This window comes from Molossus molossus, unplaced genomic scaffold, assembly GCF_014108415.1.
Source record: "Molossus molossus isolate mMolMol1 unplaced genomic scaffold, mMolMol1.p scaffold_m16_p_4, whole genome shotgun sequence".
Taxonomy (NCBI): Eukaryota; Metazoa; Chordata; class Mammalia; order Chiroptera; family Molossidae; genus Molossus; species Molossus molossus.
The window spans coordinates 113,355,656-113,367,740 of record NW_023425377.1 but is presented as its reverse complement, the minus strand read 5'-3'; the positions used below and the strand labels follow the sequence as shown (position 1 = coordinate 113,367,740).

Genomic DNA, 12,085 nt, shown 5'->3' with positions numbered 1-12,085 from the left:
ATTTTTGTTATTTCCAAAGCAGATTTTATTTATCATCAACACTGTTTTATCCAATCTGTGAATGTTCTATTGCTCTCTAAACTTTTGATTATCTTTTGGTATGTTCTTTTTTAGATAGTTTGTCTTCACCTTCTTTTTTTAAAAAAAATCTTTATTGTTGAATGTAGAATGTATTACAGATGTTCCTCATTTTTCCCCCACTGACCCCCTCCTCTCCACTCCCGCCCCCCCTCCCGCCTTTTCCCACACTGTTGTCTGTGTCCATTGGTTATGCATATAAGTTCTTTGGTTTATTTCTTCCCACCCCCCAACCCCTTTCCCTTTGAGGTTTGTCAGTCTAGCAATGGATTTGTACTTCTTAATCCCTTCACCTTTTTCACCCATTCCCCAACCCCCTTCCCATCTGGCAACCAACAAAATGTTCTCTGTATCTATGAGAATGTTTCTCTTCTACCTGTTTATTTTGTTTGTAGATTTAATTGTTGATAGCTATGTATTCATTGCCATTTTGTTTGTTCATATTTTTTTTAATCTTTTTCTTCAAGAAGATCCTTCAACATTTCATATAATAACGGTTTGGTGGTGATGAACTCCTTTAGCTTTTCCTTGTCTGGGAAACTCTTTATATGGCCATCGATTCTAAATGACAGCTTTGCAGAATAGAGTAATCTTGGTTGTAGGGTCTTGCTTTTCATCACTCTGAATATTTCTGGCCACTCCTTTCTGGCCTGCAAAGTTTCTTTTGAGAAATCAGCTGACAGCCTAATGGGAACTCCCTTGTAGGTAACTAACTGCCTTTCTCTTGCTGCTTTTAAGATTCTCTCTTTGTCTTGAACCTTTTGCATTTTGATGATGATGTGTCTTGGTGTGGGCCTCTTAGGGTTCATCTTATTTGGGACTCTCTGTGCTTCCTGGATTTGTATGTCTGTTTCAAATCCATTATTCAAAGGCCATTATTGTTTCAAACAGGTTTTCGATTTCTTTTTCTCGCTCTTCTCCTTCTGGCACCCCCAAGATGCAAATGTTAGCACGCTTGAAGTTGTCCCAGAGGCTCCTTACACTATCCTCATTTTATTGGATTCTTTTTTCTTTTTGCTGTTCTGATTGGGCGTTTTTTGCTTCCTTATATTCCAAATGGATGGTTTGCTTCTTGGATTTACGTACTCTACTATTGAATCTGTGTAATTATTCTTTATTTCAGTTAATGCCTCCTTCATTTCTGACTGTGTATCCATCATTTCTGACTGGTCCTTTTTTATGCTCTTGAGGCCCTCACTAAGTTTACTGAGGTTCTCACTAAGTTCATTGAGCATCCTTATAAGCAGTATTTTGAACTCAGCATCTGTTAGGTTGCTTATCTCTATTTCGCTTAGTTCTTTTCTTGGGGTTTTGTTCTGTTCTTTCATTTGGGACCTGTTTCTTTGTCTCCTCATTTTGGCTGCCTCCCTGTGTTTGTTTCTGTGTATTACTTAACGAGAGATACGGGGCTCGCTGAGACCAGATGCTGCTTGTTTGAAAGAATTTAGGAAAACCTGAAGCAGGATCCAAGACAGGCCAATCCTATGGTTAAGCAACTGGCAACAGCTTGGGTGGGCCTGAAAGTTGGGTGGGGCGGGGTCTCAGGGAGTCACCACAGTGGGGCTACCAGTGTGAACCAGTTTACTGGAGTCCCAGGTATGGTGGCTGTTTCATAGATGGTGGGACATCTTTCTTCCATCAGAAAGTAATCACTATCTGGGCGTTCCCTTTGTGATGTTAGTGATGTTGGCATTGCACCCTACCTTCAGAACCTTTTAGACATTATTTTCCTAATCATCCCTTCCTTTTGTGAAATTGTCTTTTCCCAAACTTAGAGATTATCTTTTCATTTTCTCAATGGTTTGTTTCAAAGAGCAGAAATATTTTAATTTTTATAAGGTTTAATCAGTTTTTTTTTCTGTTATAGTTGTTGGGTTTTGGAGGGACCTTTGTCAAATTTTTCCAACACTAAGGGGACAAAGGTTTTCTTTTCTGTCTTATTCTAGAAGATTTTATAGTTTTAGCTTTTATGTTTCAGTCTGTGATCCATTTTGAATTAATATTTTTGTATATGATCTAAGCTGATATCCAGTTGTTCCAGCACCATTTGTTGGGGAAAAATCCTTTCTCATGGACTTACCTTGATGCCATTGTGAAAATAAGTTGATCATATTACGTGTGGGTTTATTCCTAGATTCTATTGTTTCACATTTCTGTGTGTCTATCTTTTTACCAATTTATTTACCCAATTTATTTTATTGATTTAGCCCTATAATAAGACTGGAAATAAGGCAGTCTAAGTCCTCTAACTTTGTGGTTCTTTTACAAAATTGGGCTATGCTAGAGTGTTTGTTTTCCTACATGAATTTTAGAATCAGTTTTAGACTGTAATCATTGAGACAAGTGAGACTCATGGGGCCAGAACCACAATTGTCCAGGCTTTCTGTCTTGTATTGTATCCTCATCATTGTGTCCTAATAATTTGTTAAGGATTTTTGTGTCTATGTTCAATTTTATTTCTTTTAATGTCTTTGTCTAGTTTTTGCTCTAGGGTAATGCTGTTCTCGTAAAATGAGTTGGAAAATGTTCTTTCCTATTTTATTTTCTTGAAGAGTTTGTATAGAATTGATATAATTCTTCAAAATATTTGGAAGAAATTTCCAGTGAATTCACTGGGATCTGGAGTATTCTTTGTGGGAAGGTTAACCTAACAATGACATTTTATAGATATAGAGCTATTCATATAATCTATTCTTGAGGGAGCTTTTGTATTTTTTTAAGGGATTTGTCCATTTCATCTAAATTATGGAATTTATTGGTATAAGCTTTTTAATAATATTCCCTTATTAGCCTTTTAATATCTATAGGATCTATAGTGGTGTCCCCCTTTTCATTCTTGCTGTCTGTAACTTATGATGTTCTCTCTCTCTCTCTCTGGCTCTTTTTTTTTACAAAGATAATCTACTCAGAACTTTTAATTTTATTGGTCCTTTAAAAAAACCCTACTTTCTGTTTTCATTAATTTTTCTGTTTGTTTGTTTCATAGTTTTTTAATGTGATTGGCTTTTGCTCTGTTGGGGTGTAGCCTGTTCTTTGAAATTAAGAGATTCCCTGGTGATTCTAATGTGCAGCCAAGTTTAGGACCTAGGTTCTGTACCCTTACTGATTTTTTGTATGCTTATTTACAAATTACAGAGAGGGGAGTGATGAACTCTCCAACTACACATATGGGTTAGCTTTTTATTTCAGTTCTATCAGTTTTTGCTTCAGTGTTATTTTATAGCACTATTAGGATTTTGCATCTTCTTAATGAATTGACCCTTTTATCTTGTTTTAATATGGATTTCCATGATTGCTCATAAAGGCAAACATTAATAAAAATCTTTCTGGTCAGTCAGTTTTACTCGTCTTTCAGTTGCCTATTTATGTTATTTGAATATATATCTTTTTATCTCGAACTGTCAGTTTTCTTTATATTTTCAGAGCTTTAATGTCTTTGTCTAGTTTTTGCTCTAGGGTAAGTAATGCTGTTCTCGTAAAATGAGTTGGAAAATGTTCTTTCCTATTTTATTTTCCAGCCTGTGGTTTGTTTTTAACTTGATTAAAAATGTCTTCTCAGGCCCTGGCCGGTTTGGCTCAGCAGTCAGAGTGTTGCCCAATCACCAAAGGGTCTTGGGTTCCATTCCCAGTCAAGGGCATGTACCTGGGTTTGCAGGTTCGATCCCAGCTGGGGTTGTGCAGGGGGGCAACCAATCAATGTTTCTCTCTCTCTTTCTCTCCCCCTTCCTCCCTTCCTCCCTTCCACTGTATCTAAAAATCAATGGAAAAACAGCCTCAGGTGAGAATTAATAACAACAACAACAACAAAAAAGTCTTCTTGGGGGTTTAAAACTTTTAGCTCTTCTGTTTATAAAACAATCAAAATTTAAAATATTTTCCTTAGAATGGCACTGTTTTGCCTGGTTTATCAAATCCTTCCCTATGGCGATGTCATAAAGACATCTGTTTTCTAAAAGTTTAGTTTTGTTTTTCACATTTTACATTTACTTCACTTGGAATGTAGTCTTATTTGTGGTGTGACATCAGTATCTAATTTCATATTTTTATATGACTAGCCAATTTAACTAGAACCACCATAATTTTTCTTTTCCAAAGCCAATTAACAAAGTTATTGTACCATATACACTTCCAATAGTAATGAAAAGGCTTTCCCCACAACCTCACCATCATACGTTCCTTATCAGTCACCTTTACTATATACCAACTTACAGGCATAGTACTCTCTTAATTTCCCCTTTGTCTACTCTTGTGTCAATACCACATTTTGAAAAGTTGCTTTTAAAGTAATTACCACATTATCCAGTAATATATACCCCAAAGAATTGAAGGCAGGATCTCAAAGAGATATTTGCACACACTATGTGTATAGCAGCATTCATAATAGTTAAAAGGTGGAAGCAACCCAAGTGTGCACTGACAGATGAATGGATAAACAAAATACATGCATACAATGGAACATTATTCATAATGGCTTAAAAAGGAAGGAAATTCTCACACATGCTACAACATGTTATACTAAGTGAAATAAGTGAGTCACAAAACGACAAATACTGGATGATTCCACTTACATGAGGTACCGTAAATAGTCATATTTATAGAGACAGAAAGAATGGTGGTTGCCAGGTGCTGGGGGAGAGCAAAATGGGGAATTGTTGTTTAATGGATATCCAGTTTCTGTTTTGCAAAATGAAAAATAATTCATGTGATTGGTTGAAGAACAATGTGAATATATTTAGCACTTCAGAAATGTACACTTTCTTAATATACATTTTTATATAGTCCTTAAAAGGATTAAGGCCATACCTCAGCAATCTGTACCTGAAGTAAAAAAGCCAAGAAATAGGTAGTCATAAGGCTCACCCCTATAACTCAGGAGAATGTTACTACTGTGTACTCAACAAATATTGAAAATAAACAGGACCTTTTTTTTTTTTTTGTCAATGGCATCAAACCAGATTAAATTACACTCCAAAGCCTGGCACAAAACATTTCACACTGCGTGTATGACCTTGAGCAAAACATCTGTTTACTCTTATGCGTCGGTTTCTTTATGTGGGTGGTTGTGAGGATCAACATGGAATGCGGTGAGAGAAAGCGCTAAATACCAAAGTACTATTAAGGTATTTTCTCAACTCTAAAATACTATTAAATGGTCAGGTGCACTATGTATTTGGAGGTGTTGCGGAAAGGAACAATCTACTAGAGGTACACTTAGGGGCTTCCCGACTTGGGAATTTAAAAAATATGGAAAAGTCTGCTTTTAGAATTAAGGAACCACAGAACTGCATTGGCTTGTTTTATCTGTTATGTCCACAAATGCTCCTTTCTTATATTTGAATTTCTCTCTTGCCCGGCGTTTCTTTTTACCAACCTCCTTCCTGACAGCTGTCAGAATTTTCCATACTGGATATGCGACCTCAATTTTCAGGCTCCCGCAGACTGAAGCCACGCTGCGCTCGGATCCGCTTTCTCACGCTCAACTTCTCTTCTATGCTGTCATTGGTTGTTGCTTTTCCAGGACCCGCCCACAACTACCTCAATTGTGATTGGATGCCAACGTCCTTTTGTTATGGCAAAAGGTGGATCCCGGAGCTTGGAGAGAAGATGATTGGGGCGCGGGGCAGCTAATGCGCAGGCGTACCTTCTTGAGTGGGGATTGGCGGGACGGGGCGGGACTCCCGGCTCGGCGCAGGCTCTGTGGGTGGAGAGGGAGGAGCTGCCCATGCCAGTTTCTCCAAGTGTCCCGGCCTGAAGCATCCTCCAGGTGCCTGCCCCTCCCGGAGCCTCAAACAGCAGGTGAGGGCAGTCGCGGGCAGCAGAGGGCCTGGCCCTGGTGACTGGAGTGCGGCCTCGGTTCCACCAAGGGCCCAGAGGGCGGGGCGGGCTGGACTTGGCCCGGCGCACCGGGAGCCCGGGAGGATCGGCCACGGGCCTGGGCGTCTGGTGGGCAGCTGAGACCTGGCTCCCAGTAGAACTCCTGCGCAGCCTCTTTTTCTTCGTATTATTGGGCCCAGGGATTCCTTTAGGGGCGGGCGCCCGTGTTCCCTGACACATCCTGCGCCTTCTCCCCGCCATTCCTGAGTCAAAGGCCGCTGTCCAGCATCCCCGCCCTGAAATGGGGTGCGCGAGCGGCGTTTGGGTGCGAGGGGACCTGGCACATCTGGACTTGGCCATGGCTGCTGCTGTGGGGAGAAGAGGCCGAGGCGGGGTGGGGGCAAGTGAGCGGTACGGTGAGGGCTGGCGACGTCTTTCCAGGCGTTGAAAGCAGCTCCCGGGTTAGTTTCTTCATGGGCTTCTCTCAAGGGTCCTTCTGAACAAGTTTTTTTAGGGGGAGGTGGAGGGGTTATGATTGGTACCGAGAAAGGATACATTCTTGAAAGGCAGGGCTTTTGTTGTACAATGTATCGATTCCACTAGTATGACGTAACGATGTTAAAAGGACACGCTATGCCTTGGTCCCAACACTGTATCTGCACCTGAGGATCCACAGCTCTGTGTTCAGTGCCTGTACTCATTAAGTTCAATATAGATACACGTTTTCTGGGCATCTAGCTCCCATTGAGATCCTCGTTTGGCCAGACAGATCCTTAATTTGTGGACTTATGTAACCAGAACAAGTCAGAACTTGAACGGACCTGAACAAACCATGTTGACAGTGCAGCTTGAAGGAAATGAAATTTATCTACAGTTGCTTAGGTAGTAGTAATAGCAAAGGAATTTAGCATCAAGAGTTCCAAAATGTTTGATAAAGTTAGATTAGGACCATATTAAAGTTTCTTCCATTGCATAATGGAAAACGGGGCTTTATAGTTAGACCTAGGTTCAAATAATTGGTACAGACATTGGCTCAGAAATCTAAGGCAAGATACATAACTTTTCTGAGACAGTGTCCACATCTGTAAATTACAGTGTCCTTTTGTTGATTTGATGAATAATATGTGAAACATTTAGTATATTGATGCACAATGCCATTATTTTAGTAGTTTTTCTATAACTGCTAGCATTGATTATTATCACACACACACACTAATTCTCTAGAGGAGGAAGGGATCAGGGAGGAGAGAGAGAGAGAGAGAGAGAGAGATTGATTGGTTGCCTCCTGTACAAGCCCTGATGGGATTGAACCCAAAACCTCAGTATGTGCCCTGACTGGGAATCGAACCCTCGACCCTTCAGTGCATGGAACACTTTAACCACAGAGCCACACCAGCCAGGGCTGATCATTATCTTTTAAAATAACTTAATAAATGTACAGTTGTATTTTATTATGTATTTCTTTGATAACCAAAAAACTCTTGTTTACTTCTCTTTGTAAACACTTTGTACATACCCTTTGCTTACTTACCCATTAGGTGTCGGTTCTTGGAAACAGTAAAGCATGTGAAAGAGTCCTTACTGGGTCACATTATTTTAAAAAACAAGCTTATATTTTATTTCTCTATGTGTCTATGTTTCTTTTTCTCATTGCAGACCAGTTACCAAGGATTTTGTATCCAAGGTCCAAAAGTTTATTACCCAAGATGATGAATGCTGACATGGATGGTATATTCTTTATTTTCTTTTTGTATGTTCCTGTTTTTGTGGATGCTTTTGCTTTATTAAGCAATGAACAGAAAAAATATTTAGAGTTTCTGATTTGACTAATTTACTTATTTATATCCCTTCTAGTTCTGGAAAGAATTTAAGGCAGTTTTTGTTGTTTAATTGAAATGTTGGCAAGACACTTTATCTTTACCTTGGTGTCCTTATCTGCAATGTGGGGAAAGAACTTTTTACTTGACAGGCCTCTCGTATAAGTCAAGTTAGACAATAAATATGAAACGTTTTGCAGATCTTTAAGTGCTACACTACACAAAATTGTACATAATGTTAATAGTAAATTTAAACCTTTTTATTACAGCAGTTGATGCTGAAAATCAGGTGGAACTAGAGGAAAAAACACGACTTATTAATCAAGTGTTGGAACTCCAACACACACTTGAAGGTTAGTTTGCATTTTGTAGTTTTCTTGAATAACATCAATTAATTGAAATTGTAAGCCTTTGTGTTGCTAAATTTTGTTAGTGTGCACAGTTTTAAAAAGTATAAATTTCAAGACCATTTCAATAGTTTCCTACCCCCCTCCTGCCTGTAGCTTTGGCTGGTGATTTTAAAGAATAGATATGCTTCAGTAAGGAAGTCATATAGTGTCCTTAAGCTTCCCTCTTTAAGGTCTAACAGAATCCTACTTAGTACATGAGAGCTCCTTTTAATAAAGCCTCTACACTGTGTTACTAAGTCCACTTGTATTAAAAGCAGGATATTAACTTCAGAGATTAAAGGGGAATTGATCTGAGTTTTTTCATTTTCTAAATGCCTTGCATAAAATTACTAATACAGAAACATCTTTTGATTTTTAATGCAAATAAGAGGTTGAGGGGCTTTTGTTTTTGTTTTATTTGTTTATTTATTCATTTATTTATTTATTTTTTGGTATGTGCCTCTAGCGGGAACCAAACCCAGGACTCTCTGTTCTGCAGGCCGATGCTCCAACCGCTGAGCCAAACTGGCCAGGACATGGGGTTTTTGTTTTTAAACACCAGAATGAGTAGATCATGTTAATAAAAGCCATGTGATTCTCTGGAAGTCTGTTACTTCCCTTTTACCTTTCAGAGCCATGTCATTCACAAGGCCTCATACATTCACATTCTATCTCAGACACTCCGCCCCCACTCCACCCCTGCTGTTTTTCAGTATGCTTCTACTCAGGGTCTTAGCAGTCGCTGTTCCCCTCTGCTTTTGCTGTTATTTAGGCTCATTACCCCACTTTAGGTTTCCGGTCAAATTTCCTAGATCAAAATGGCTGTCCCTGACTATACTGTACAAAAGGGCAACTTCCTTTTTGCTTTCTATGACCTTTACCCTTCTTGTTTTTTCTTCTGATCCCCACATGGAGCATCCTAAATGCAGGTTAGAAATGTAAGCTCTGTGAGGGCAGGGACCTTTCTTTTTTGTTACTGTTGCCTCTAGAACAGTGATTGCCTGGCTCTAGAGGGCACCCAATACTTAACTGAGAAATGAATGAATGGAGGTGGTTTTATTTGATCATCAAGAACTGCATCTTTTGAATTTCTTGCTAATGTAAAAATACAAAGTGTTCAATTGCTTGGAAACTGGCTTTCTATATCCAGTATATGAATTCAGTTGTGTCCACCTGCCCCATTTTCTTAAACATTTCTAGTTGAAGACATTATGGTTTTGTATTGGTAAGACATGAACCAAATTCACATTTTAAAAACAAAGCCCATATTTAAAAAAAAAAAAAAAAACATTTTAAGAATTAGTCAACATAAATGCTTTTTACAAAGAGTAACATTTAGTCTACTATGAAATATCATTTTAGGAATTTTGGCTATTTGTACTGTTTACTTTGTATACCTTAGCTTATAAAATAATCTGAATTTAAAAATAGAAAATGTAAGGATTGTGTTATCTTAAGAATGAATCTTAAGCATTTTATAATGTGGAATCACTGCCATCATGTTACTGATAATGGACTTTTTTATTTTTAATATAGATCTCTCTGCAAGAGTAGATGCAGTAAAAGAAGAAAATCTGAAGCTAAAATCAGAAAACCAAGTTCTTGGACAATATATAGAAAACCTCATGTCAGCTTCCAGTGTTTTTCAAACAACTGACACAAAAAGCAAAAGAAAGTAAGGATTGATATCCTGTCTTACGGAATTGCTGCTGCTTTTTTTTTTTTTTTTTCCTTTAAAACTTGGATAGATTCCAGAAGTTATAGTACTTTTGTTTGTGGCTTCATTGAATATTTATGAAGATAATGTCAGATCTAGGCAAAATTAAGAGCATAACAGAGACTTCCATGAGTTTGTGTATTGTTAGCCTATGAAAACGTGAAAATGTATTGTAGAGACTTTATAATTAGAAATGCATATATTTATGAAACTTGATAATGTTTTATCAAATTTGCTTTGATTTATAGGTTTAGTACTGTCTTTTATTATATAGGAGATACAATAACCACCATGTTGTGAAAAAGTGACCAAAATCATGTACTGAATGCACAGCTTTATGTACCCTGTCTACCATCTTGTGCCTCTTCTCCATTTGCTCCTTCCTTATTTCCCTTCCCTGAAGGAAAACTTGGTTTCATGTTTGTAAGAGCAATTTTAGTAGTTATTCATGTATGAGAGTAACCTGAACTCTATTGGTGAAACTTAACCAGAAGTTAGGGCTTGTTATACAGCCATGTGCCCACATAATGATGTTTCAGTCAGTGACAGACTGAAGATATGACAGGTGGTATGCCGTTCAGCCTAGGTGTGTAGTGGGCTGTACCATCAAGGTTTGTGTAAGTGCACTCTGTGATGTTTGCACGATAAAATTCCCTAATGATGCTTTTCTCAGAATGTATCCCTGTCATTAAGCAGTGCATGACTATTTACTACTGGGATTTAGACAGGATTGTTGGTTTCTCTTTAATCAATTGAAAACAGAGACTATAAAAATGAAGACTTTTCCCCCCTTGAAGCTGAATTGTCAAATTGGGAAAACATGTTGTTGAATACTTCCTTTTACACAAAATAACTTGGTATCTGAAAAGATGAGTTCTAGCTGTGTGTATGTTCAAAATAGAAAATTTTGAGGAAGAATAGAAACAGGATGGGAAAAGTACTTGGTAAATAGTAGTAACCAACTCCACATGTTTTTGCTCCAGACTTGTACTATCTCTGGCACAGATTAAATCTGTTGGGGAATGTATATGAAAGTGGATTAAGTTTAACTAACCTTATGTGAACCACATCTAGAATAGCTACAAAGCGTTTGGTCTCAAAATATATTTATAGTATCCAGCAGATCAATTTTTGCAAAATCCTCTGAGTGTATTAGTATCAGAATCATGAATAAAATGGGAGAGTTTTACATGTATACTAATTGTTAATGTTCTCAGTATTTTATCTCACTACTTCTCACAGAGTTTTCTGTAAGTCCAACTAGTTGGTATGCAGAGTTTGTTATTTAACAATTTTTAAAATTTAGTTTGTAGATTCCATTTGCTAAGGAAATTAATATCAGATGTAATGTTAAAATGTTAAATAGGAAGAGATTCATTAATATAGATTAGAGTTATTAGATTTGGACTACTTTTAATCATGGAATAATCTTATGTTTGTAGTGGTATATGATTCGATGAATGACTTTAGCTGTATGAATATATAATCATACTGCAAAACATTTTGCATCCCTTTTGTGACCTAATTTACAAACGTTTGGAATTGTGTTGTAATTTTCCTTTGCTGTTTAATAAAAAGCTGTTTCAGAGATTGTGTGTGTTTCGATATAGTTGCCTAAGTAACTGGGTGGCGTAGTGGTATATCCAGGGTTGTTCAAAGCCACAGGTTAAATAGCATATCATCCCTGAGTACCAGTTACTGGATGTTGAGGGGAATAATTTTATTAAGAAAATGTTATAGGGTATTATACATTAATTGTAAAAATAAAAGCAAGGAACTCAAGGATCCAAGATTTCCAGGGGAAAGGTGGTTGTATTTTTTAGGTTAGGCTAATCTCCCATTACATGGAATGTGATAGAGTGATAAATAATATAAAATTATATAGAAAATTCTCTCCCAGCTAATGGTTCTGAGGTGAGTGCTGCAAGCTTGCAGAAACTGGAAGAGAGAGACTCTGGCACTCCTAACCATGACTTCCAAGTCACACTGTCACCATTCTATTGTGCAGAAGAAGTACATGGGCACAGATGCAGTTTCAGAAAGGCTACCAATTCAGATCTACTAACGTGTCTTCCTAGAGACATAATCAATGGAAGCAAGGCTATCTTTTTTAAAAATTCAAGAAAAAGGAAGATACTTTAGCCTGGTTTTAAGTTTAAAAGTCTTAAAAGGTCAAAATAAAAGCAAAATACGATTTTCTCCTTTGTTAGAGAAAATAACATAATGTAAGTGACTTAAAAGTCAGATTAGGGTGGAAAAAGGAAAAAAAA

General features: G+C 37.6%; 1 protein-coding gene across 1 annotated transcript; it reads left to right on the top strand.

Annotated features, from left to right (window-relative positions):
- Window positions 1-5,705: 5,705 nt before the first annotated feature.
- SCOC (short coiled-coil protein) lies at window positions 5,706-11,403 on the top strand. Its single transcript, XM_036240593.1, has 4 exons — window positions 5,706-5,874; window positions 7,549-7,620; window positions 7,979-8,062; window positions 9,635-11,403. The coding sequence occupies exons 1-4, from the start codon at window positions 5,706-5,708 to the stop codon at window positions 9,775-9,777; spliced, it is 468 nt and encodes a 155-aa protein (XP_036096486.1). The 3' UTR covers window positions 9,778-11,403.
- The last annotated feature ends 682 nt before the right edge of the window (window positions 11,404-12,085 follow it).